At 44.2% G+C, this 27,896-nt stretch overlaps 1 protein-coding gene across 5 annotated transcripts in view; it reads left to right on the top strand.

The window, feature by feature from the left end:
• ZYG11A (zyg-11 family member A, cell cycle regulator) overlaps positions 1-27,251 on the top strand; it is a 38,223-nt gene extending 10,972 nt beyond the window's left edge. For 3 of the 5 annotated variants that reach the window (XM_089300620.1, XM_089300621.1, XM_002715624.6), the window contains exons 3-14: positions 109-857; positions 7,329-7,469; positions 10,559-10,735; positions 11,422-11,486; positions 13,301-13,400; positions 13,478-13,531; positions 17,948-18,109; positions 18,185-18,229; positions 20,090-20,284; positions 24,068-24,129; positions 24,505-24,602; positions 26,332-27,251. In XM_089300620.1, coding sequence (XP_089156746.1) covers positions 109-857; positions 7,329-7,469; positions 10,559-10,735; positions 11,422-11,486; positions 13,301-13,400; positions 13,478-13,531; positions 17,948-18,109; positions 18,185-18,229; positions 20,090-20,284; positions 24,068-24,129; positions 24,505-24,602; positions 26,332-26,513 — 2,030 coding nt within the window. In that variant the 3' untranslated portion in view covers positions 26,514-27,251. The remainder of the gene's footprint in view (positions 1-108; positions 858-7,328; positions 7,470-10,558; positions 10,736-11,421; positions 11,487-13,300; positions 13,401-13,477; positions 13,532-17,947; positions 18,110-18,184; positions 18,230-20,089; positions 20,285-24,067; positions 24,130-24,504; positions 24,603-26,331) is intronic. The other 2 variants (XM_089300623.1, XM_089300622.1) reach the window with 1 other exon arrangement.
• Positions 27,252-27,896: the final 645 nt, after the last annotated feature.

The raw sequence follows: 27,896 nt of genomic DNA, 5'->3' as shown, positions 1-27,896 counted from the left end.
TAGTCATTCTTACTATTATTAGCATCTGTCATAGTTGATTGCCACATTGCACCCTGGAAAGACATGAAATTGAGATATCATTCCAAGCTGGTTCTGGTTCTCTTATAGGCAAGCTGAATGATAGAACAGCAAGCATTTTCCGAGGCAGCCAGATGAAACTGAAGCTGGTCAATATCCAGAAAGCCAAAATCTCCGCAGCTGCTTTCATAAAAGCCTTCTGCCATCATAAGCTCACTGAAGTGGATGCTACTGAAGTAGAATGTGACCTCCCAATCCCCGATATTTTAAGTGGACTTTGCAGCAATAGCTGGATCCAGCAAAACCTACAGAATCTCTTCTTGGGCTCAGCAAGTATGCCTCAAGATTCAAGACTGTTCTTTGGTCAGCTCACTGGTCTTCGCGTTTTAAGTGTTGTCAGTGTCGATTTTCATAATGGAGACCTGGCTAATGTTTGTCAGTTACCGAAACTGGAAAGCTTGGATATCTCCAATACTCTGGTCACTGACATTTCTGCACTCCTTACCTGTAAGGATCATCTGAAATTTCTCAGCATGCATTATCTGAAATGCCTGACCATGACCGGACCACAAGTTATTTCAGTCATTAGTAAACTCAATTGTCTGCTTCACCTTGATATTTCTGATCATAGACAACTCAAGTCTGATCTAGCTTTTCATTTGCTACAGCAGAACGATATCCTGCCTAATGTTGTATCCTTGGATATATCTGGGGGCAGTCAAATCACTGATGGAGCTGTAGAACTGTTTGTACGACAGCGGCCTGCTTTGCGTTTCTTGGGACTGTTGGCTACGGATGCTGGTTATTCTGACTTCTTTACCACAAAGCAAGGCTTGAGGGTTTGTTCTCAACTAAAATAAGTTTTGTTTCATTTGTCAGAACATTATTAAGCTCTTGCTGTGCATCAGAATCTGTTAGGTGTTAGGGTTATAAAAACATAAGAAATCCTTAAGGAGCTTAAATAATTGTGCTTCTACTAAATTGTAGGTTTTGGTAACATAACTTTAAGATACAGTTGCATTTTCCATGTCTTTTAGTAAAGCTTGATAATGATAATTACAGCCATTTATTTATTTTATTTGAAAGACAGAGCTGCAGAGAGAGAGAGAGAATCTCCATCTTCTAGTTCACTCTCCCAGTGGCCACAACAGCCAGAGCTGTGCTGATCCGAAGCCAGGAGCCAGGTGCTTTTTCTGGGTCTCCCATGCGAGTGCAGGGGCCCAAGGACTTCTACTGCTTTCCCAGGCCATAGCAGAGAGCTGGATCAGAAGTGGAGCAGCCGGGTCTTGAACTGGCACCCATATGGGATACCAGCACTGCAGGCAGTGTCTTAACCCGCTATGCCACAGTGCCGACCCCAGAGACTGTTTACTTCTTTAATTCACCAGGTTGAGGCAGTAGTTTGGTGTGGTGGGATACCTGTATCACATTGAAGGACCTAGGTTTGGGTCCTGGTTCAAATTCTACCTTCCTGCTAATGCGTACCCTAGGAGGCAGCAGGTGATGGCTCAAGTTCTTGGGTCCCTGCTACACATGTGTGAGACCAAGATTGTGTGCCAGCTTTTGGCTTTGGCCTAGCCCAGTCCAGCTGGTGTGGGTATTTGGGAAGTGAACCAATGGATGGAAGGGGTCTGTCTCACTTCGGTTTCTCTCCCTTTCAAAGAATATATATATATATATATATGGCAGAATTCTCTCATTTTGCAGATGGATAAGTGGAAGCTCAGGGAGGTTAGCTCCTTACCAACAATCATGGAACCAACTATTGATAGAGCCGAAACCTGTACCCAGGTCTTTGATTATGAAAGTTGTGATCATAACCTCAAGAGCTGAATGTAATTGAGGCAGGTCAAAGTTATGACAAAAAGCAACTTTTTAAGATTTATAGATTTTCATGGTGTTACCTTTTTGTGTTTTATTTATTTGAAAGGCAGATTGGCCAGCACCGCGGCTCAATAGGCTAATCCTCTGCCTGCAGCGCCAGCACCCTGGGTTCTAGTCTCGGTCAGGGCGCCGGATTCTGTCCCGGTTGCTGCTCTTCCAGTCCAGCTCTCTGCTGTGGCTCATATTAAGATGAATAAGTTTAAATGTTGGTATAGGGGCCGACACTGTAGCATAGTGGGTAGAGCCGCTACCTGCAGTGCTGGCATCCCATATGGGCGTTGGTTCTAGTCCTGGCTGTTCCACTTCTGATCCAGCTCTCTGCTATAGCCTGCAAAAGCAGTAGAAGATGGCCCAAGTCCTTGACCCCTGCACCTGCATGGGAGACCTGGAAGAAGCTCCTGGCTTCTGTGGTGGCTAGTTGGGGAATGAACCAGTGGATGGAAGAGCTCTCTCTCTCTAACTCTGCCTTTCAAATAAATCTTAAAAAAAGAAAAATGTTCGTATAAACCTTAAAAGACAACAAATACATGTTGTATCTTATACCCAAAATATGAATGGACATCATAAAACTAATGCTTTTTAAATGGATGGAAAGGGTACCACTGAGAATAAAAACCAGGCAGCAGTTTATTTGCTGGGAAATCCTTGTTGATCCACTGATGTTATGGTGGCATCTGTTACTGGACCATGTTGCTGGATAATCCAGGAGAGAGGCTGATGCTGAAGCTGTCTGGTCTTCTGCTTGGTCCTGCTGTGGCTCAACCTTTTTTTCCAGCTGGTTGATAGCAAACACTGATTCACTCCCCAAATAGCCGCAACAGCTTGGGCCTGTGCCAGGCTTAAACTGGGAGCCAAGAACTCTCTGGTCTCAAATGAGTTACCTTTTCAGGTACATTAACAGGAAGCTAGATCAGAAGTGGAGTAACACTGGCATTCCGATATGGGATACAGGTGTCCTAAGTGGCCACTTAACTCATTGTACCTGTGATGTCCACCCCACCAACCTTTTTTATTATTATTATTTTTAATTTATTTATTTGAAAGGCAGTTACAGAGAAAAGAGAGAGAGCTTCCATCTGCTGGTTCATTCTCCAAACAGCCACAATGACCAGGGTTAGGCCAGGTAGAAGACAGAGCCAGGAGTTTCTTCCAGGTTTTTTATGTGGGTGCAGGGACCGAAGCACTTGGACCGTCTTCAGCTGCTTTCTTTGATATGTTAGCTGGATTGGAAATGGAGCAGCAGGGATTCGAACTAGTGCCTATATGGGATGCCAGCATTGCAGACGGCTGCTTAACCCACTATATCACGATGCCAGACACATACCCCCCCGCCCCGTTTTATTATTTTTTATTTAGAAGAGCTTCTGCCTACTGATACACTGCCCAGATGTCCACAGTGCCTTTACAATAGGCTAGGCTAAAACTGGGAACTGGGAACTTTGTCCAGGGTCCTATCTGAGTGGCCAAAACTCAATTATTGAGCCATCCACTGTTTCTCAGGGAGGCATTATCAGGAGCTAGAGCAGGTATCAAACCCAGGAACTCTGATGTGATTCTTGAGTGTCATAACCCAACACTCGCCCCAAGGTTTTGGAGCTTATCCATTGTTTAGGGTTCTTTCCATTTTTATTTTTTATTTATTTAAGAGACTTAAAGAGAGCTCTTATCTGCTGTTTCATTTTCCAAAAGCCTTTGATGGCTAGTGCTGGGCTTGGCTAGGCTGGGTCAGAATCAAGAGACAGTAATGTAACCTAGGTCTCCCACATAAGTGGCAGAAGCACTTTTACTTGAACCTTCATTGCAGCCTCAAAGGGTCTGTATGAGCAGGAACTTGGAGACAGGAACCAGAACTGGGATTCAAACCCAGCTAACCTAATGTGGGAAACAGCCATTATTATTATTATTTTTTTTGAAGATTGATTGATATGAGAGGCAGAGTTAAAGACAGAGGTCTTCCATCCACTCTCCAAATGGCCGCAACAGTTGGAGGTGGGCCAGGGGGCCAACTGCTTTCCCAGGCCATTAGCAGAGAGCTAGATAAGAAGAGGAGTAGCTGGGAAAGGAACTGGCACCCACATGGGATGCCGGTGCCAAAGGCAGAGGCTTTAACCTGCTATGCCACTGTGCCAGCCCTGAAACATGCATCTTAAACAAGCTAAATACCACCAATTCCCCATTGTCTAGAGTCCTAATGATGTGTAAGTTCTTGAGTGATTTCAGTAGGTGTAATACTTGACAATTTTAAATATTTTTTCACATGTAATTTAGTAATTCTAAACATTTTACAGCATTTGTTTTTTGTACCTCTTTCTGTATATACATGTTGTGTTTTTCCTGAGTCATTGGAGAGTTGGTTGCCCTTTGTCCCTTGATATTTGAGTTTGTATTTCCTATGAACCGGAATATTCTCCCTAAAGTCATGGTACTCTGAGCACATTTTTTTGAAATTTACCACTGGTGCCATATTTTTATTATACTTACATTTTTATATATATTATATATACATATATTTGTGTGTGTGTGTGTGTGCCAGTGTTAATTATCCCAATTAACTTTCTTAAAGAAAATATCTTTTTTTAGGCCAGGATCATTTCATGTATTCATTCTTTGTCTATCCTTTATGACATTGATATTTTTAGAGAATACAGATCACTTTGTTTTGTTGGCTTTCTGGGAGAACAATTCTTGGTCTTATCCAACTTTCCAATGTACATTTAGCATCCATTGATGAGTCATACCTGAACCAGTGTTTCATGTGCTGGCTGTAAAGGGATTTTTACAACTTCAGCACTGATCTGCCTTTATCAGAGAAGAACCCCACCTTCGTCTGTTTAACTTGTATTCAATATGGATTTGTTGGTTCCTATTATTTTTGGCAGTTTACAATTCATTACTGTCCTTAATTTTTTTTAAGATTTATTTATCTTTTTGAAAGGCACAGTTAGAGAGGGAAAGACAGAGAGATCTGTCTGCTGGTTCATTCCCCAGATGGCCACAATGGCTAGACCTGGGCCAGACTAAAGCCAGGAGCCAGAAGTTTCTTCCAGGTCTTCTAGGTGGGTGCAGGGGCCCAAGCACTTCGGCCATCTACTGCTTTCCTAGGTGAATTAGCAAGAAGCTGGATCAGAAGTGGAGCGACTGGGATTTGAATCAGCATCCACGTGGGATACTGGCATTACAGTCAGTGGCTTTACTTGCTACTCCACAGTGCTGGCCCTGTCCTTAATTATAATTATTTTCTTTTTTTTTAAATTTTTTTTATTTTTTGACAGGCAGAGTGGACAGTGAGAGAGAGAGACAGAGAGAAGGTCTTCCTTTGCCGTTGGTTCACCCTCCAATGGCCGCCGAGGCCAGCGTGCTGCGGCTGGTGCACTGTGCTGATCGATGGCAGGAGCCAGGTGCTTCACCTGGTGTCCCATGGGGTGCAGGGCCCAAGCACTTGGGCCATCCTCCACTGCACTCCCTGGCCGTAGCAGAGAGCTGGCCTGGAAGAGGGGCAACCGGGACAGAATCCGGCGCCCCGACCGGGACTAGAACCCGGTGTGCCGGCGCTGCAGGCAGAGGATTAGCCTAGTGAGCCGCGGCGCCAGCCATAATTATTTTCATTGTCAGATTGTCATGGATTGGCCGATGTGAGCTTCTTCAAACTGCCTCCTTTGTCATTTTCCCAACTCACTATTCTTTTTTAGCACTTTGTTACATTCTGGCACAGTAAGGTATTCTAGATTTTTCTGTATCTCCTCGACATCTGCACTGGAATTGGGCATTTCTCTAAAGGGCCCTCATTCCTTTTTGTGGGAATCTAAGACTTGAGAACCAGGTACTCTCATTCCTGTTGGGATATCTTTGTTTCTAAAGCACTTCCTGCAGATGGAGCTAGTAAATTGTTACATAGGAAACAAACTTAATGTGCTGTATTCGAATGTTTATCCTCACACCATTTTTCTTTCTTTACCAGTGTGTGAATATATCTCTATAGTGAGAACACTGGCTATCAACATCAGCACATTTTGCTCAGCCCTACAATTATACAAAGTAGTTTCAGAATTAGTGTGTCCATACTGCATAAACAAAAACCTACTGAAAAGTATGGAACTTGTTTGCATTGTTTTTCTTCTTCCAGACCAAAGATATAGTTAAAATAGTAACCAGACGTATTTATATTCTTGGCTCCTATATTTGTTTCCATGAAAGGCAGCATGGTATATATACTGTTAGACTTTGGCCTTTTCTCTTTATAAATATTTTATTTTTATTTATTAGAGGGGCAGAGAGAGAGAGGTCTTCCACCCTCTGGTTCACTCACTCCCCAAATGGCCGCAACTGCTGGAGCTGGGCCAGTCCGAAGCCAGGAGCCTGCAGCTTTTTCTAGGTCTTCCACATGGGTGCAGGGGCCCAAGGATTTGGACCATCTTGTACTGCTTTCCCAGGCCATAGCAGAATACTGGATTGGAAATGGAGCAGCTGGATCTTGAACCAACATCCATGTGGGATGCTGGCACTGCAGGCAGTGGCTTTATCTGCTATACCACAGCGCTGGCCCCACTTTGGCTTTTTTACTTAATATATCCTATAAATTACTCCGTCAGCTCATGCTTCCATCTTTGTTATGGCTTAAAGTACTTCACTGTGTATATGTATCATAATATATCTAGTGTCCTTTGTTACAGATCTTTTGCTGTAGTTTCAATCAAAAGCCTGTACTCAAAGATGAATAGTAGGAGGTCAGAGGTTGTGGGCAACACCTGCATTCCATCTGAACACCAGTTTTCAGGCCCAGCTGTTCCACGTCTGAGTCAGTTCTGCTTATGTGCCTGGGAAAGCAGCAGAGGATGGCTCAAGTACTTAGGGTCCCTTCCACCCACATGGGAGACCAGATTGCATCCTAAACTCCTGGCTTCAGCCTGGCCCAGTTCTGCCTGTTGCGTGCATTTGGAGAGTTAACCAGTGGATAAATTTTTCTGTCTCTATCCCCATCTGTTCCCCTTCTCTGCCTTTCAAATAAATAAAAAGTAGTCTTTGTTTTTTAAGATTAACAGTGAAGGACTGTTGGCTGTGGTGTAGCAGGTAAAGCCACCACCTACAGTGCTGGCATCCCATATGGGCACTAGTCCGAGTCCTGGCTGCTCCACTTCCAATCCAGCTCTCTGCTAGGGCCTGGGAAAGCAGTAGAAGATGGCCCAAATGCACCTGCACCTGCACCTGCGTGGGAGACCTGGAAGAAGCTCCTCACTCCTGGATTCGGATTGGTGTAGCTCCGGCCATTGCAGCCATCAGGGAAGTGAACCAGCTGTTGGAAGCCCCTTTCTCTCTCTCTCTCTCTGCCTCTGCCTCTGCCTCTCTGTAACAGTGACTTTCAAATAAACAAATCTTTAAGAAAAAAATGATGAACGGTGAAACCTATTAGCAATGTCTTTGTTTTTCAGGTTGCTGGAGGAGCCAATATGAATCAGATTTCTGAAGCACTGAACCACTACAGGAATAGATCATGTTTTTTCAAAGAAGCTCTCTACAGGCTGTTCACAGAGACATTTTCAACGCAGGTAATCATGCCTGCAGTTTTAAAGGTAAGTGGAATTGCAAGTCAGACATATACTTTTGCAAAAAAAGATTATTAATATTTATATATATGGCAGAGTTACAGAAAGAAGAAGAGACAGAGATCATCCAACTGCTTGTTTCATCCCCAAATAGCTGCAACAGCTGGGGCAGGGAAAGGCCAGAGGCTGGAGCCTGCATTGTCATCCAGGACTGTCACATAGGTAGCAGGGGTCCAAACACTTGGGCCATAAATTAATTAAAGAATGAGATTTAGAGTATTTAGTGGTTTAGAAAGGAAATTTCCCAAAATACTTAATTGAAAATTTTTATGTGTTTTTTGAGACAGCTCCCATCTGCTCTTTCACTCCCCAAATATTTACAAATGCTTACAACAACCAGGATCAGGCTGGTTGTTTTAAGCTGGGTTGTAGCCATGATCTAGGAACTCAATCCAGATCTCCAACATGTGGCAGGATCCCAGTTACTTGAGCAAACACCTCTGCTTCAGAGGGTCTGCATCAGTGGGAAGCTGGAACCAGATCCAGGCATTTGATCCATATGGGACACAGGCATCTTAAACCCTAGGACAAATACCTACCCCATATTTATTTATTTTTTTAATGCATGTATTTTGTTAAAACTACATTTAAAGTCAAATGAAACATGAAAATGAATTATTTTTAAAGATTTATTTTATTAATTTGAAAGGCAGAGTTAAAGAGAGAAGAGACAGAGAGAGAGAGGTCTGACATCTGCTAGTTCACTCCTTAGGTGGTCGCAATTGCCTGGCTGGGCCAGGCCAAAGCCAGGAGTCAGGAGCTTCTTCTGGGTCTCCCACTTGTGTTCAGAGACCCAAGCATTTGTTCCATCTTCCACTGCTTTTCTCAGGCCCATTAGCAGCTAGCTGGATCATAAGTGGATTTAAACTGGTGCCCGCGTGGGATGCTTGTGTCGAAAGTAGCAGCTTAACCTGCTACACTACAATGCCAGCCCTGATTGTTTATTTTATTCTTTGCTGTTCCAAAACCATAGGGCTTTTTCTTCAGCATGGGACATTATATTTATTTACGACTAAAAATTGATACTACACAGGGATAGCCATTTTGGTACAGTCTGTTAAGCTGTTTGTGATGCCCACATCCCACATTGGAGTGCCTGGTTTTGAGTCTCAGCTATTTCCAATCCTGCTTCCTGGTAATGTACCTGGGAGGCAGCAGATAATGACCTAAGTTGCTTGGGTTCCTGCTACCCATATGGAGACCCTGATGGAATTCCCAGCCCCTGGCTTCACATTGGCCTAACCCTGGCTATTGTAGGCTTTTTTGTAGGCTTTTGAGGGGAGTGAACTAACAGATAGAAGATCTCACTTTGTCATTATGCCTTTCAAACAAGCAAACAAATCTGTTTAAAATGTAAAGATTGAATTAGATGTTTTAAAAGTCCGTTTTAGTCTTAAGATGCTGTGATTTCTATGAAAATCACATTTCTTTTTTTTTTTTTTAAGATTCATTTATTTATTTGAAAGAGTTACACGGAGAGAGGAGAGGCAGAGAAAGAGAGAGAGAGATAAAGATCTTCCATCCACTGGTTCACTCCCCAGATGGCTTCAATGGCCGGAGCTGTGCTGATCCGAAGCCAGGAGCCAGGAGCTTCCTCTGGGTCTCCCACATGTGTGAAGGGGCCCAAGAACCTGGGCCATTTTCCACTACTTTCCCAGGCCATAGCAGAGAGCTGGATCGGAAGTGGAGCATCTGGGACTTGAACCGCTGCCCATGTGGGATGCTGGTGCTTCAGGCCAGGGCATTAACCCGCTGTACCACAGCGCCAGCCCCGAGGTTTTTGCATTTTTAAATTGTATATGACGGCAGTCTGATGGAATCCCAGGAGCAGTTTAGCAAATGTACCACAAAAACAGTTGCATAAGTATATCTCAGTTTGGTCGCTAGGCTGCCTGTGCTCAGGTACCTGACAAAGTGAAGGGCTTTGGTCCCCTAAAATCACAGTTTATGTAAATATTAGTGTATGTAATTTAGAGATGAGCATCCTTATTTTGGCCCAGGAAATGAATCACAGTGTTGCTGAATGTTAAAGCTGGTAACAGTGGCTTCCTTGGGTATTCTTGCATTGTTTGGCATCAGATGACCTTTTTAAAATGTTTTCAGCTTTTCAGATTCTTAGTCTTTGCTGGTGGGTTTATCACACACTTTTTTCACTGTTTTTCTTCATCACACTTCCTCCACCTCCGTTTCCTCTGAAGACCCCGCCTCAATGGAATCTCTCAGTGAAGCCCTTCCATTCCCTCTCAGAAATGACTTCCTCCAGCTTCCTGAGGTAGCACTCTTCCATGGGGATTTTCTTCAGTGCCATGTTCTGGCATCCTTCACAGCTGCTACTTGTTTACATGCCCTCATCTTCCTCACAGGTGTTCACACTAAGAACTAGGGTGTGAGTCCAAGTCATGATTGTGTCCCCAGTAAGTGATTATGAAGTGAATTTCACAGGTACAGAAATGGAGGTCCCGAGAAGGAAGGTGACTGGCCTAAAGCCAACCACTACTTGAGGGCTGCAGTTGAATTAGAAGGTGTTACAGTAATTCATTGATGTCCTAAAGAGTAAATGCTGGCCGGCGCCGCGGCTCAATAGGCTAATCCTCTGCCTGCGGCGCTGGCACACTGGGTTCTAGTCCCGGTCAGGGTGCCAGATTCTGTCCCGGTTGCCCCTCTTCCAGGCCAGCTCTCTGCTGTGGCCCGGGAGTGCAGTGGAGGATGGCCCAAGTCCTTGGGCCCTGCACCCCATGGGAGACCAGGATAAGCACCTGGCTCCTGCCATCGGATCAGTGCGGTGCGCCGGCCGCAGCGTGCTGGCTGCAGCGGCCATTGGAGGGTGAACCAACGGCAAAAGGAAGACCTTTCTCTCTGTCTCTCTCACTGTCCACTCTGCCTGTCCAAAAAAAAAAAAAAAAAATTTTATTAAAAAGAAAGAGAGTAAATGCTGAGGATAGGGAAAGTCTTACTGTTCCAGGAAACTGATATTTTTGCCGACGGACCCCAGGCAATAAGACACTATACAGAATGTTCATGTTATCATAGGCCACTAAAACCAAGTTCATCTTCAGCTTGTGGCTATAGGAATGAGGAACCATCCACTGGACTTGGCAGTGCAGTTCACCGCCAGTGCTTGTGCCCTCAACTTGACTCGCCAGGGCCTGGCCAAGGGGATGCCTGTTCGTCTGCTGTCAGAGGTTACCAGTCTACTTCTCAAAGCTCTGAAAAATTTTCCTCAATACCCCCAGGTAATTTGAATTCTTCATTTCACTTTCTAATCTTAGGATAGATATATGAACAATATTTATTTTTTAGTAAAATATTCAATTCATCAAAATGTCTCATTCTGGGTTTTCACTCTATCAAAGAGAAAGAAAATAGATAAGGAATTCATGCTTGTTATAGGAAAAATAGGAAATATGGATTAATATTGAAGTTAAATTTTTTAAGATCCCTGATAAACCTGTTACCCAGAAACATGTTAGTATTTTAGGTAACCTTATAGGCTGAAAAACGTTGGTTTTTATTTCATCCCATTTATGAAGATTAAGTTAAATTAAAGCCATAAATCTCTGTCTTTGTTGTGGTGATGGTTACACAGATGTAAATTGTCAAATCTAATTGAAAAGTTTACTTATGGTAAGTTAATTTTTAAAAAAATACAGTCAGAAAGGCAGTATTTGTCATTTAAGAAATTTGCATTTCTGCCTTTTAAAATTTGCATTTCTTTCTGCCTGGAAGATCCGGCTAAGCTCAGTCTTTCCTACGTGACAATTATCAGTTGTGGGATTAAGTGCGGAACTTGAAGGGGCCAGGTACATAGTGAGTTCTCAATAAGAAAAGCTCATAGGGAACACCAGCCACATTTTTAGAGCCTTTATTTGAGGTGCAGTGTTAGAGTTGCTAAAAATTATTTTGTTTTATTCCCTAAAAGTTACAGAAGAATTGTCTTCTCTGCTTAACCAATTCCCGGATTCTTGCGGATGTTCCATTTGACAGGCAAGTACATCTTGGTCATCTCATTGGTGTTGATTATGTTACTCTGAGTGTTGCTGGCTTTTGCTTATTAGTTTAGCAGAAGCCTGGTGAAGTTTGTACTGAGCCTCTTGGACAGAAAGATGATTGGATAGATGAGTTCCAAAGAGTCAAATTCTAGCCCTTCCATTAGTTTTGTGCATGAGTTCCCTGTACAATAGTTAATCTTCTAATATTAGATATGATCATGTTTACAAAGTGTTTTCAATAGGGCCTGGCTTAAGAAGTATTGGCCTGGGGCTGGCACTGAGGCATAGCAGGTAAAGCCGCTGCCTGCAGTGCCAACATCCCATATGGGCACTGGTTTGAGTCTTGGCTGCTCCACTTCCGAACCAGCTCTCTGCTATGGCCTGGGAAAACAGCAGAAGATGGCACAAGTCCTTGGGCCCCTGCACCCACATGGGAGATCTGGAAGAAGCTCCTGTCTCCTGGCTTTGGATCAGCCCAACTCTGGCCGTTGCAGCCATTTGGGGAGTGGACCAGCATCTGGAAGATCTCTCCATCTCTCTCTCTCTGTAACTCTGTCTACAGAAATAATAAGTATTGGCCATTCCAGGGGAGGCCAGTATTGTGGTGCAGCAGATTGAACCATCCCATATTGGAATGCTGCTACATTTCTGATCCTGCTGCTTGCTGATGTGTTTGGGAAGGCTGAGGAGGATGACTTAAATGCTAGGGTCCCTGACACCCACATGAGAGACCTGGTTGTAGTTTTTGGCTTCTGGTTTTGGCCTGCCCAGTCCTGGCTGTTGCAGTCATTTAGGGAGTGAGCCTCTTGGTAGAAGATTACTTTCTCTCTCAGAAAAATAATTTTAGTCATTCTGCTATTATATTTGTTAATATTTGTTTATTTAAATGTTCTCCTGGTCTTCCCTCTTTTTTTTTTCTTTATTTATTTATTTGAAAGGCAGAGTTGCAAAGAGTCAGAGACAGAGAAAGGGGTCTTTTTATCCACTGGTTCACTTCTCATGTGGCCACAACAGCCAGAGCTGTACCGATCCGAAGCCAGGAAGTAGGAGCTTCTTCCAGGTCTCCCACCAGGGTACAGGGGTCATCTTCTACTGCTTTCCCAGGCCATAGCAGAGAGTTGGATTGGAAGTCGAGCAGCCAGGACCCGAACTGGCGGTCTTATGGGATGCTGGCACTGCAGGAGGGAACTTTACCCATTACACCAGCCCCTGGTCTTCTTCTTTACAGGAGGCTCTCGATTTTAATAGCTGAGACTCCAGAACGGGGGTGGTGAACCTTTTTTCTGACTGGGTTCATTTGGGTATTTATAACATCATTTGCTGGCCGTAGAAGTGTATCAACTTTGGCCCTGTGTTGTGACACAGCAGGTTAAGAGCTGCCTGTGACACTGGCATCCCATATGAGTCCCTGCTGCTGCCCTTCCAATCCAGCTCCCTGCTGATGTTCCTGGGAAAGCAAAAGAAGATGGTAGAAGTGCTTGGGCCTCTGCTCCCTCTGTGGGAGACCCAGATTGAATCCCCGGTTCCTGGATTTGGCCTGACCTGGACCTGGTCTGTGTCCATTTCAAGAGTGAACAAAGTAATTATCAACTTAAAAATGTATATATATTTGCCATATATAGCCAGACCAAATGACTTTGTGGGCTTTATATAGCCTGTGGCTGGACATTCCTCACCCCTGCTCCACAAGTACAAAACAAAACTGTTTTTCTTTCAGGATTTGTTGGGGAGGCTAAGTGATTTCTTCTGTCCCTATCTACAGTTTGATAAACTTTGTGTAATCATGAGAAAATGCATAATACTTTTCAGATTTTATGCTGCAAAGTTTGTTATGGGATGGCTGTGTAGGCATGAAGACCCCAAGATGCAAACAATGGCAGTGAGCGTCATCTCTATTCTAGTCCTCCAGGTATGTGACTGTCTAAAGGCAGGATATCCCTCTCGCTATTCTTAATAGATACTTCACTTTTTGCTTTCTGTTTGTAGCTCTCACCTGAGAGAATTTTACAGCTTAAAGAAGAGCTCTTCTCAGCAATTAAGGTAGGTTGATTATCATTTTTATAAGCTTTTCATGAAAATTTTATTAGCATGATTTTAAGAAATCAAATTATTCTAGAAGACCAATTAAAATGAAAAATCTATAAGATGTGTTCCCTGGAAGAAGCTTCCTACTCTTATAGCTGTTTCTTTTGATATTTACTTCTGCGTTTCTTTCTTTTTTTTTTTTTTTTTTTTTTTTTTTTTTTTTTTTTTTTTTTTTAGATTTATTTATTTATTTATTTGAAAGGCAGAGTTAGCAGACAGACAGACAAGTCTTCCATCTGCCGGTTCACTCCCCAGATGGCTGCAATGGCTGGAGCTGTGGCAGATCAAAGCCAGGACCCTGGAGCTTCTTCCAGGTCTCATATGTGGGTACCAGGGTCCAAGCACTTGGGCCATCTTCTGCTGCTTTACTGGGGCCTTTAGCAGAGCAGGGAGTTGGATTGGAAGTGGAGCGGCCAAGACTCCAACTGGCATCCATATCAGATGCTGGCATTGCAGGCAGTGGTCCAAGCTCTATAATGCAGGTCCTACGTCTGCATTTTGAAGTATAATGCTTATTGTGTAATTTCTTTTCTTTCTTCCTTTTTTTTTAAAAATTCATTTTATTTGAAAGTCAGAGTGATAGATTGTCTATCTACTTCAACCAACCCCAAAGCTGATAATTTTCTATGGTCCACAAATAATGTTATACAAGTAAATAATTTGACTTAGTTTGATTTAGCAGTGGGTGCTTGGTATAGTGGATGAGACCTCATTTGCAACCCCAGTGTCTTATATTGGAATGCTTGTGTTTTCCCATTTCCTTCTTCCTGCTGCTGTGTACCCTGGGAGCCAGCAGATAGGCCCATGTTGTTGAGTTCCTACCAATCACATAGGAGACCCAGATTGAGTTTCTTCTCAGCTCATGGTTTCAGCCTGGCCCTGCCCTGACAATTATGGACATCTGGAGAGTGAACCAATGGACTGGAGATCTGTATTTCTGTCTCTCTCTGCCTTTATTAAAATAATACAAATAGGGGCCAGTGTTGTGGCAAAGTGGGTAAAGCTGCTGCCTGCAAGGTCAGCATCCCATATGGGCACCAGTTTGGGTCCTGGCTGCTCTACTTCTGATCCAGCTCCCTGCTAATGGCCTGGGAAAAGCCATGGAACATGGCCCACGTGTTTGGACCCCTGCCACCCGTGTGGGAGACCTGCATTGAGCTCCTTCTCAGCTCATAATTTTAGCCTGTCCCTGTCCTGGTTATTTTGGGCATTTGGAGAATGAACCAGTGGATTGTAGGTCTGTATTTCACTCTCTGCTTTTAAAGTAATATAAGTAAATAAGAATTTAAACATCTATTTGATTTATTTGGAATTGTTTGAGGTACAGAGGTTTATATTTAACTTTTCTTCCTGACATTTTCTCACCTTTTGTAAAATCTGTCTTTTCTTCACTGTTAATGCTGTACCACATTAAACTCCCAGTTGATATTTGCATCTATTTCTTGACTTTGCTCTATTTACTTGTATGTTATTTACAATTTCATAAATGCTTTGATATGTAAAACCTTTTATTTTGGTTTGGTTATCCTTATCTGTTTTTTATATGCAAACACTGGAGTTGGCCTAATTATTCCAAGAAAATTCCTATTTTCTTTATATTGTGTTAGATTTATGATTAATTTAGATAAAGTGACATCTGCAATACTGATTTTCCTTTCTTAAAATACTGTATGTATCCCATTTATTGAAGTCAGAGTATTGATTTCTCACATGCTAGGGATGTCAATATACAGGGGATGTGGCTCAGAGAAGCTGCTGGTCCTAGAGAAATTCTGTTGTTTGATGAAATTACATAGGAGAGTGTGGAGTATGGAGACAAGCTGAGGGCTGAAATTTTCAGATACTTACTTAAGATAAGTATGTCAGAGAAGTGGGAGGGCCAGGAAAGGAGGGAAGATGGATCCAAAATAATTAGAAGGAAAACCTGAGAAGCGAGAGCAGTCTTAGAATCCAAGGAGAGTATTTCAAGAGAAATTGAAGAGTCCAGTGTAGTGCTGCTGAGAGGATGAGTAGCATGGGGTCAGAACCAACTACTAGATTTGGCAAGATACAAATTAGTCATACTGCTTATTGTGATTTTAGTGGAGTAGTGGCCCAAAATGTGGTGAGCAAATATGAGATGAGAAATGGAGACTTTTTGATGTATTTAGGGAAGCAGAGGAAGCAAGATACTGTAATATAGGGTCAATATTTTGTTTTAAGATTGGTTATGGTAAAACATTGTATAGAGGTTTGGGGGAGCAGATGGTATAAGTAAAACAGAGGGAAATGATTTGATGCCAAACCTTTTTTTTTTTTTTAAGCTTATTTATTTATTTTAAAGTCAGAGTTATACCGAGCGAGAGAGAGGTCTTCCATCTGCTGGTTCACTCCCCAACTGGCTACAATGGCCAGAGCTGAGCTGTTCCGAAGCCAGGAGCCAGGAGCCAGGAGCTTCTTCTGGGTCTTCCATGCAGGTGCAGGGGCCCAAGGATTTGGGCCATTCTCCACTGCTTTCCCAGGCCATAGCAGAGAGCGGGATCAGAAGTGGAGCAGCCCAGACTTGAACCAGCGCCCATATGGGATTCTGGCACTGCAGGCGGCGGCAGCTTTACCTGCTATGCCACAGCACCAGCCCCTGATGCCAAATCTTTGCAGGAATTGGATTTCTAGAAATAAAGATGTTGGTTTCAGATTGGAGCAGAAGCCAAGGAAGGCAGAGTATATTGACACAGTTGTGAGTAGGCTGTTGGCTCTATTTATTTATTTATTTATTTTAAGATTTCTTTATTTTTATTGACTTGAAAGGCAGAGTTACAGAGAGAAAGGTCTTCTGTCTGCTGGTTTACTGCCCAGATGGCCGCAGTGACTGCAGTTGAGCCCATCCGAAGCCAGGTGCCAGGAGCTTCTTCTGGACCTCCCACATGGGTTCAAGGGCCCAAGCACTTGGCCACATTAGCAGGGAGCTGGATCGGAAATGGAGAAGCCAGGATTCAAACTGGTGCCTATATAGGATGCTGGCACCACAGGCGGTGGCTTTACCACAGCACCAGCCCTGGTTGTTGGCTTTTGTTAAAAAGAGCAGCAGAAGTTCTCAGTGAAGAGTAAAATGAAGTCATCTAACAAGGGGTGGGGTGGAGGGGGCCAGAAAATTAGGAAATAGTCGTCTTTGGGGCAAATTCACTGGGAAATAGAGTAGTAGTAACATATTCATTTGTCTCCCCTGTAGAAATTCATTTTGAAAGTGAGACCAGTTGAGCTAGCTGTTGAAACACCCAGATGTTTTGGAGGAGGCATAAAGTAAAGGGACAGTTAAGTTTAACTCAGATTGGATTTTGCTGAGTGGCGAGATTGAGGTTAAAGTTGTTGAAAATGGCTGCAGGACTAGACGGTGAATACTGGAAGCAGCAGACTGGGAAGAGTAATACTAGAGAGCAGGTTTTTTTGTTTTTGTTTTTTTTTTTGTTTTTTTTAAAGATTTATTTTATTTGAAAGGCAGAGTGACAAAGGTACACAGAGAGTTCTTCCTTCTGCTTGTTCCTCAAATGGCTGCAATGGCCAGGGCTGGACCAAGCGAAAGCCATGATCCTGGACTCCATCTGTGTCTTCCATGTGTGTGCAGGGCCTCAAGTACTTAGGCCATCCTCCACTGCCTTCCCAGGCACATTAGTGAGGTGTTGGACTGGAAGTGGAGCAGCCAGGACACAAATCAGTGCTCATATGGGGTGCTATATCCGACAGTGGCTTAACCCGTTGTACCCAATACTGATCCCAGTACTAGAGTTCTTAAGACAATTTTAGGTGGTAATTTGGGAGAGTTGGGCATTGTGGGACACAGGTGGGACACCCACATCCCTTATGGGAGTGCCTAGGTTTGTGTCCTGCCTCCACTTACCATCAAGCTTCCTGCTAATGCATAGTGGGTGAGATAGCAGAAGTATCGAGATAGCTCAAGTATTTGGGTCTCTGCTTTCCATGTGGATGGAGTTCCTGGCTCCTGACTTTGACCTTTCCCAGTCCCAACTGACATGGGAATTTCGGGCTATTTTTTATTTTCTTGTCTGTCTTTCCTACCTAAATTAGTATCTGACTAATTTTGACTAAGCATTCTAAATATATAAATAAATGGAATTGTCTATAAATGTAGCTCATTATGAGCTTTATAGCAAGTTGGACCACGTGTGCATTGAACCTTTTTGTTTTTATATAATCCTAATAAAAGCCATAAGAGGGAAGTAATTGAAAGAGAACAGATCAGAAAAATATATTAAATGGTAGGACTTGGGTTTACAATCCGGGTTGGATTCTAAAATTCTTCACTATATTGTTCTTCTTAAACTGAAATTGAATCCATCAGTTGGGCATCTAACTCCCTTTCTCTTTGGTTTTTAGGAACTGCTGGTGATATTAAAACAAAAGACTACTGAGAAGTTACATGATATCACCTTCTTGTTCACTTTGAAAGCACTTTGGAATCTCACAGACGAGTGTCCAGCTGCATGCAAGCACTTTGTTGAACATCAAGGATTGCCCATCTTCATTCAAGTCTTGGAGGTGGGAAGACAGAATTGAATTTATATGCAAAGTTCTTTTGTTCATGATAAAGTAACCTGTATGTTCTCTTGACAGACTTTTCCGGAATCAGCAATACAAAGCAAAGTACTTGGTCTTTTGGTAAGGTGAATTCCTTTGAACTCATTTACAGAAAACTAACACCTGTTTAGTACCTACTACATGCTAGCCACTGTTGTAAGCAATTTAATCTTCACATTGTCCCTTAAAGTAAATACCATTTACCATTGTAGATCAGTTATCTATTGCTGAAAACAGACTATAGCTTAGTGGCTTAAAACAATAGCCCATTTATTTATTAATTTATTTATTTTAAAGATAGATTTATTTATTTGAAAGGCAGAATTACAGCTGAGCCAGGTGCTTCCTCCCGGTCTCACATGTGAGTGCAGGCACCCAAGCACTTGGGCCATCCTCCACTGCCTTCCAGGGCTACAGCAGAGAGCTGGACTGGAAGAGGAGCAATCGGGACTAGAACCCGGTACCCATGTGGGATGCCGGCACCACAGGCAGAGGATTAACTAAGTGAGCCTCGGCGCCAGCCATTGTTTTGTTTTGTTTTTGAGGATTTATTTATTTGAAAGGCAGAGTTACAGAAAGAGAAGAACACACACACACAGAGATTAATTTTTTCATCAGCTGATTTACCCCCAAAATGGCTGCAGTGTCTGGGGATGGGCCAAACAGGAGCCAGAAGCCAGGAGCTTCAGCTGGGTCTCCCACACAGATGCAAGGACCCAAGCACTTGGGCAGGCCTTTTAGTCTTGTCTGCTTAATCCCACCATGCCACAACACTGGCCCCCAGGCAATCAGTTTTTTGAAATTTCATTGTTCTTGCTTCTGTGCTGTCTCTCAAATCAGTTTATTCTATAATTAAGAAGTTTCTTAAAGATAATTGTGAAGATTTACAAAAAGTGTTGAAGACATACCATAAGCACCTGCAATTTGCCATGCTGGTTACAGTGGGAAATAATAATCCTATGATTGTATAACTAATATATATGAAGCTGTCTTGCCATCGGCCATGCGACAGGCACACTTCGAGCTGACTCTGCAGACTCTGGAAGTAAATGGTTGCGGAAGGGTGGAGCTCACATGGCCGGGAACTTGGGCAGCTTCTGACAGGAGCTGACGGCAGCCTCCAGCAAGAGGCTGAGCTGCAGTGAATTCCCAGAAAGGGAATTGTTACTGTGTTTTTAAATTAAGAAATTCATTTCAGTTCTGAAGTAACACACTAGTTTGTAGTATATGTGTGACTAATTATTAATAATTTGAAAGGAGAGTGAGAGACAGATACAGCTGCCACCTGCTCATTCACAGTGTCCAGGGCTGGACCTGACTGGTGCCAGGACCTGGAACCCAATCTAGATCTCTGTGGGTGGCAGGAACCCATGTCAAGAATAAATGAGATAAGGCTGATAGACACTTTTTTTTTTAAAAAAAATTTATTTATTTATTTGAAAGAGTTACACAGAGAAGGAGAGGTAGAGAGAGAGAGGAGTCTTCCACCCACTCCCAAGTTGGCCGCAACAGCTGGAGCTGCGCTGATCCAAAGCCAGGAGCCTGGACCTACTTCCCGGTCTCCCATGTGAATGCAGGGGCCCAAAGACGTGGGCCACCTTCTGCTGCTTTCCCAGGCAATAGCAGAAAGCTAGATAGGAAGTGGAACAGTTGGGACTTGAACCAGCACCCATATGGGATGCCGGCACTGCAGGCGGTGGCCACAGCACCGGCCCCTGATAGACACTTTTATTTCCCTGGTATTGTGCCTGGCTGTAGTAAGTGCAATGTTTGTTATTAATGGTCATCATCAAGGGCTGAGATTGGGCACTGGGGAGATTGGGGTGGGGATGGGAGTGAGTGTTATAGGTGGGGCTGAGCTGAGCAGAAGGAAGAGAAGAGCCAGATCTTGATTCTCCTCCTTTCGTGTTCCTGATGTTCTCTGCTGCCTGGCACCTGTAGAACAACATTGCCGAAGTCACAGAGCTCTCGTGCGCACTGATGAGCAGCGAGGTGCTGCAGCATGTCAGCAGCTTACTCCACAGCAAGGAAATAGAAGTCAGCTATTTTGCTGCAGGTATCATAGCCCATCTGACATCCAACAAGCAGCTCTGGAAATACCGTGGCCGTCAGAGGAAAACTGTTCTCCGAGATCTGGTACGTGAACCATTTTCTTCTGTACAAAATCCAAAGTAAGTTCTTGTGTAAGACTTCTAGATTGTAAGAATTTTGGAGATAGATGATCATTGTAGAAGATCATTGCTCCAGGCGGCGCTGGCACACCGGGTTCTAGTCCCGGTCAGGGCGCCAGATTCTGTCCCGCTTGCCCCTCTTCCAGGCCAGCCCTCTGCTGTGGCCCTGGAGTGCAGTGGAGGATGGCCCAAGTGCTTGGGCCCTGCACCCCATGGGAGACCAGGATAAGCACCTGGCTCCTGCCTTCAGATCAGCACAGTGTGGCGGCCATTGGAGGGTAAACCAATGGCAAAGGAAGACCTTTCTCTCTGTCTCTCTCTCTCTCACTGTCCACTCTGCCTGTAAAAAAAAAAAAAATCATTGCTCCTTACCAATGCCCTGCCACCCACAGTTAATCTCTGTTAACTTTTTTTTTTTTTTTGAAGATTTATTTACTTTTTGAGAGGCGGAGTTACAGAGATGCAGAGGCAAAGGCAGAGAGAGAGAGAGATCTTCCATCCACTGGTTCACTCCTCAAATGGCCACCATGACTGGGGCTGGACCAGACTGAAACCAGGAGCCAAGAGCTTTTTCCTGGTCTCCCACATTGGCACCGGGGTGCAAACATGGAGTCCTCTGCTTTCCCAGGCCATTAGCTTGAAGCTGATCAGAAGTGGAGCAGCCAGGACTCCAACCAGTGCCTATATCGGATGCCAGCATTGCTGTCAGCAGGTTAACCTGCACCACAGCACCCGCCCCCTCTGTAAACATTTTTGTAGTCCTTCCAGTGGCTTTTTCAATTTGTTCATTTATTTGAAAGAGCTATAGAGAGAGGGTGTTTCCATGAACTCCTTTTTGTTCTTTGAGCCCTTTTTTCCCCCTAAAGATACACTGAAAAGGCATTGTGATAGAGTGGGAAGGAAAGACAGAGTGGAGAGGTCGTCCATCTGCTGGTTCACTCCCCAAATGGCCGCCATGGCCAGGACTTGCCTAGGATAAAGCCAGGAGTCTGGGACTCCATCCAGGTCTCTCAAATGGGTGCAGGGGCCTGGACAATTCCATTACTTTCTCAGGTGCGTTAGAGGGAGCTGGATCAGAGGTGCAGCAGCTGAGACTCAGAGCAGTGCTCTCATATGCAGTGGCAGCTTCATAAGCAGCGACCTAACACTGTGCATTTATTTGAAAGGCAGTTAGAGAGGAGATCTTCCATCCATTGGCTTACTCCCCAAATGGCCACAACCATTCAGACTGAGCCAGGCTGAAGCCAGCAACCACAAGATTTATTTGCCTCTAGCTCTCCCAGGGAGTGGCAGGCACTAAATACTTGGGCTATGGCCATCTTTTACAACTTTCTCAGTCATATTAGCTGGTATTTGGATCAGAATTAGAGCAGCCCAGATGGGAACCACGGCCCATGGGGATACTGGTGCTTCAGGTGATAGCTTACCCTGCTGCACCACAACACAGGCCCCTTCTTTCACTGGTCTTTTTCTTAAATACAGTATCCTATTGTCTTCTGCTTGCTATCTTTAAAGGTATAAATGATAGCTACTACATTTTTTAAAAAGCTATCGTCCAAGATTTCTGTTAAGTTTGCCTTTTTTCCTCTTTATTTTATCCCTTTTCTTAAAGTGTATGCTAATTAGCTATACACTGTTTTCTTTTCCTTCAAAGATTTATTTATTTATATATTTGAAAGGCTGAGAGAGAGATAGAAACCTTCCATCTGCTGCTTCACTCTCTGAATGCCTAAATAGCTGAGGATGTGCTAGGCCAAAGCTAGGAGCACTGAACTGCATCCCTGTCTCCCATGTGGATGGCAGGGACCCAGGTAACTGGGTCATCATCTGCTTTCCCAGATTCATTAGCAGAAAGCTGAATGGGAAGCAAGGTAACCAGGGTTCTAACCAGCACCCTGAAATGGGATATGGTGGCTTAACCCACTGCCTGTCCCATGTCCACTTTTACCTATTAATGAGGCTTTTTGGAAGCTGTGTGCTAATGGGTAGAACTTGTCAACTGTGGGCTTCACTACAGAGTGATTTGGACTGGATGTCCTTTAGTGTCAGTGCCTTAAGATCTTTGGCTCTTTGTCCTAAACTAGTTGGAATGCACCTGTGTGAAATCTACATGCTTAGTTGTCAGCAGTGGGAAAGCCCACTAACGGAAGAATTGAGGGCAGGGGATCTGAGGATTTAGTGTTTAGATTTTCACAGCACAGTTTTTAGCATGGTGCTGCCATCCTTAGTTGTTTATGGGGTTTGCCCAGTCCAGTAGTTTTTGTTAAGGATGGGAGAAAAGATGTAGGAGCCTTAATCTTTGACCCTTTCCTCCAGTTTTCTCAAATTTCACTTCAGAAAGTACCTGGTGTGCAAATATTTACTTATTTGAGAGGGAGAGACAGAAAGGTCTTCCATCCACTGGTTCACTCCTCAAATGGCCACAACAGCCAGGGCTGGGCCAGGCCAGAGCCAGGAGCAAAGAGCTTCTTCTGGATCTCCCACACAGATACAGGGGCACAGACACTTGGGCCATCCTCCAACTACTTTCACAGGCCATAAGCATAGAACAAGATCGGAACAAGAGCAGCCAGGACACAAACCAGCACCTGTATGGGATGCTGGTGCTGCAGGCGGAGGCTTAACCTACTATGCCTCAGCGCCAGCCCTGCACATATTTCTTTTTAAAGAAATTTATTTATTTGAAAAGCAGTATGACAGATCTTCCATCTGCTGGTTCACTCTACAAATGGCTGTAGCAGAAGGGATCAGACTAGGCTGAAGCCAGGAACCATCTAAGTCTCCCATGTGGGTGTCATTTGAGCCATTATCAGCTCCTGCTGAGGTGCATTAGCAAAGACTGGTTCATAAGCAGAGTAGCTGGGACTCAAACTGGCACTCTGAAATGGGCATGCAGGAGTACAAGGGTCTCATCCCACTGTGCCACAAAGTTTGCCTCTATTGTGCAAATTTTAAATGCCTTAGGGTTGTCTTCAGTTTATTCATTTGAAAGTTAGAAGAGAATACCTTCCATGTGCTGGTTCATTCTCCATATGGCTGCATGGGCTATGGCTGGGCCTGCATGCTAAAGGCCATCTCTTACGTGGCTGCAGGGCTCTGCTTTCCCAGGCACATTAGTAGAGAGCTGGACCAGAAAGTGGATTAGCCAGGACTTGAACAGGAGCTAATATGAGATGCTGCTGTTGCACAACCTGTTGTGCCACAAAGCTGGCCCATCACCTTCTGTTTTATCCCATTTTTATTATTCTGTTAATGGAACGTAAGGACAGAATACAAGTAATAAATAGTGTGGTCAGTACACTGTCTTTGAAAAAGTTTCTTGGAGATAGCATTGTGGCATAGCAGTTTAAACCACCTGCAACGCCAGCATCCCAATCTCGGCTGCTTCACTTCTGATCCAGCTCCCTGTTAGTACCTGCACCTGGGAAAACAGCAGACGATGGCCCAAGTACTTGGGCCCTTGCCAACCTTCGGGGAGACCCGGATGAAGCTCCTGGCCATCCCCTGTGGCCATTTGGGGAATGAACCAGCTGATGGAAGTTCTCTCTCTGTATCTCTCCCACTTTCAGTTGATCATTTGATGAAGTAAGTATCTAATTTTAATCATTTGCCTTATTTTGAAAATTTTAAGTATCTGTAATTTTAAAGAACATGAAGTAGTCTGTCATCTTTTTTAAATGGTAGAATATAATATTCGAATCTGGTCTTCCCCCAACTCCTCTGTTTTTGTTTTTTTGTGTTGGTATAGCATGCAGCCATCCAGAATTGGCCAAGTTCAAGTTGTAAGATGTCATCATTAGTGACCTACAGGTAATCTCATGACGATGTATAATACTTTTCTTTAAGTATCTGCTCAGTGATACAGTAGTAATGCATAAGCATCAGTTAGCCTTATGTTTAAGTCCTTTTTATCTGTAATACTGTGAAAGACTGTATCTAGAAAATCCGAGGCTTAGTTTTTCTCATCTATCAAATGAGGCTGTACAAGATGGAAGATGAAATGAGATAATGAGATAATGATACCAGTGTCTGCATACAGTGCAACTTAGTGACTGGTATCGCCCAGTGTACAGTCAGGAATGGATCTGTTTGGTGAGGAATTGACCCTGGGGGAAAAGTTTTGAACATTAATATATTCTTGAACTTTAGCTTGAGTACTCAGTTAACGTATTTGTATCTTTTTAGATCCTTCAAGCCTTTTTTCCCACTGCTTGGCAACTTCTGTCAACCAGAGGTTCAACTCTGGGCACTGTGGGCCCTGTGTCATGTCTGTAGTAAAAACCGTACGTATTCAAAACAGTACTTTGCTTGCTAGTTTTCTGTGTTAAAAATTCAAGATGGATTCTGAAAAATCATTCACTTATGTTCTCCACAGGTAGCTTTTTCTACAATGTTCATAGAAAATGGAATAAAAGATAATGCATATTGCACATGGCTTTTTTTTTTTTTAAGATTTGTGTATTTATTTGAAAGGCAGAGTTACAGAGGGACAGGGAAAGAGATGCAGAGAGAGAGAGAGAGCTCTTCCATCTGCTGGTTCACTCCCCAAGTGGCCACATCATCCAGGGCTGGGCCAGGCTGAATCCAGGAGCTTCTTCTGGGTCTCCCACTTGGGAGACAGGAACCCAAGCACTTGGGCCATCTTCAGCTGTTTTCCGAGGCACATTAGCAGGGAGCTAGATCAGAAGTGGAGCAGCCAGGACTTGAACCGGTGCTCATATGGGATTGTGACATCACAGACAGCAGCTTTACCTGCTTTGCTACAACGCTGGCCCCAATCCTTTTAACAATTTTTGTAAACAATCTTATGTTTTTAACAGTTTTTAAAAAGATATATATATATATTTACAAGAAAGGCAAAGCTATTGAGACACTGGTTGGTACACCTGCATCCATAACAGAATGCCTGTGTTTGAGTCCCACCTCTGCTTCCAGTCCTAGCTTCTTGCTAATGTGCACCCTGGCAGGTAGCAGTGAGGGCCCCGCCCATGTGGGAGATAAGGATTGAATTCATGGCTCTGGCCTTTGCCCAGTCCTGGCCATTGTAGGCATTTAGGGAGTGGATCAGCAGATGAGTTATCTCTCTTTCTGTCTCTGTCAAAGAAATACTTTTTCAAAGAACAGCCTTCAGAACCACACTGTGCTTTGTTTCCAGTTTCTGTGGTTTACCAGCTGCAAACTTGAGCAAGTGGCTTAACCTGACTGTGCCTCAGTTCCTTCTTCTGTAGAATAGATAATGGTACCTACTTCACAGGATTGAAGGATTAAGTGTGTTAATATTTATAAAATATCTTACTTATCTTGTTTAACTAATTTATTTGAATGGCCATTACAGAGAGCCAGAGAATTGTTTTATCTTTGTGAATTGAAGGCAAAAGTGATAGTCTGTTGACGTTCATTTTAAGTGAGTGTTAAGTCTTTTCACATGAATCATTTTGTTTTTATAAATTCCCTTTTGATATTTTTTGGGCACTTTCTGTCTGGTCTTTTTTATTCAAAGGGAATTAAAAAAAAAATTTTTTTTTTGAAAGATTTATTTGATGGCCGGCGCCACGGCTCACTAGACTAATCCTCTGCCAGGTTCTAGTCTTGGTCGGGGTGCCGGTTCTGTCCCAGTTGCTCCTCTTCCTGTCCAGCTCTCTGCTATGGCCTGGGAAGGCAGTGGAGGATGGTCCAAGTCTTGGGCCCCTGCACCCCATGGGAGACCAGGAGAAGTACCTGCCTCCTGCCATTGGATCAGCGTGGTGCGCCGGCCGCAGCGGCCATTGGGGGATGAACCAATGGAAAAAGGAAGACCTTTCTCTCTGTCTCTCTCTCTCACTGTCCCCTCTGCCTGTCAAAAAAAAAAAAAAAAAAAAGAGAGAGAGAGAGAGAGAGAGAGAAAGAACTGGATCGGATTGTGCTGTGGCACAGTGCCAGCCCCAAATCTTCGTTCTTTCTTCAGAAATGTAAATGTAGTGACTTGGGAATAAAGTGCCGATTGTCCATGGAGTTTCCTTGCTTTTCTTTCAGCCAGCAAATACTGCAAAATGCTTGTGGAAGAAGGAGGATTTCCGCTTTTGTGCAACATCCGGGATCACAAGAGGGCACATCCCCAAGCACAGCAGCTCGCGGCCTCCATTCTCGATGACTTCCGAATGCACTTCATGAATTACCAGAAGCCCTCTGTGTGCCAGGTGCCGGTTCTCACCTGAGTGCCTGCAGCTGTGCCCTCTGCTGTAGCTTTCCTCGTTGAATTCTGTGTTGAAACCAGCTGTGCGAGTTTGTGGAGCAGCCATCTTATTACCTTTCTTTGTTGGTCTCTGTAAGTTTCAAAAGCTTGCGTTCATTCTATAGCATCATCCGGATCAGGTTGGAATTCGTCTGGGGACACCTTGTTGGTAGCGGTTTTGGATAACTCGAACCATGGATGCTCTGGGGTGAGTCGGGGGCTTGTCTCACGCAGCAGTGCCAGCTTCTCTTCTGCAGCGCAGATGCTTCTTCATTCAGAGGGTGTCCTGAGGCCAGGACCCTTCACCCTCAAGGGAAAGCAAAAAGACCACAGGGCAGCCTGCATTGTTGATCCTCCTTCCAGGAAGCCACTGTGCTTTGAGAAGACAGAACCTCTGCTGGAAGGGAGAAGTGATTTTTTTTTTTTTTTAATGGCACCTTCTACCTTTTACAAATTACCTTCTACTTGAGGCAGAGAAAGGTAAAATACGTTTTTTAACCATTTTGGGTTTTCTCCCTTGCAGCTTCACTGATCAGACCGGGGGAGCATGGCATTGTGTCTGCTGGTGTGATGGGAGTACCTAGTGGGCCTTAGGGCCGGGGAAAGGTATTGCCAGAAGGGCCCCTGCGCCCCCCAGGCTCTTCTGAGAATCAACTGCAATTTTAAATGTTTCTGAGAATAAAGTAGCATCCTGCTTGATTGTCAGGATATTTTCAGAATAGTTTTTTGTAGAGTGCCATTTGTACTGTCCTTTGGAATCAAATGGGGAAAACAGCTCATTTTTCCTTATTCTACGCCGTGTCCCAAGCTATGAGAGTTCCTGGCAGTACTGAATGCTAGCTTTTGCTAACAGGAGGATGCACCATGGAACCCTTGTCTCTTGAGGTCCAGTGCGTAGCAGGCACCCCTTCAAGTATGGGCTCATTTACAACTCCCTGGGGCAACTCAGTGTCTCGTCCTCCCTTTGCAGAGTGCCCACAGCTGGTGTGCTGGTGCCGCTCTCACGCCACCGGCTCTCTGTGAGCCTCCCTCCCAGGACGCAGGGGCACAAGAGCAGCAAATCCATAGTGTCACTGGCCAGTGTCTGTGCCCAGCCAGAGCCCCAGCCCACTTAGGGAATGACCACAAGTCCACTGCTGGAGAGGTGGCCTGGGTCCTAGAGGAGCAGGGCTGCCAAGACCAGTCTGTGCAGGTGAATGCTGGCCCCTTTTCTTCAGGACGCTCTCTGCTTACTCACCTTCGCTCTTGCCCTCCTCCTCAGCGCCTTCAGGCTTCAGTTCAATGTAACTGCCCATTCCCTACCCTTGCTTCTCCACCCAAGCCAGCCACTCCCTCAGTGCTCCTGAAGGCCAGGAGTCCCCTGCTG

The sequence above is a fragment of the Oryctolagus cuniculus genome, chromosome 7, assembly GCF_051225735.1.
Source record: "Oryctolagus cuniculus isolate XC-2025 breed Fujian yellow rabbit chromosome 7, ASM5122573v1, whole genome shotgun sequence".
Lineage (NCBI taxonomy): Eukaryota > Metazoa > Chordata > Mammalia > Lagomorpha > Leporidae > Oryctolagus > Oryctolagus cuniculus.
Note: the sequence above shows the minus strand (reverse complement) of the source record. Positions and strands in the feature narration are given on the sequence as shown.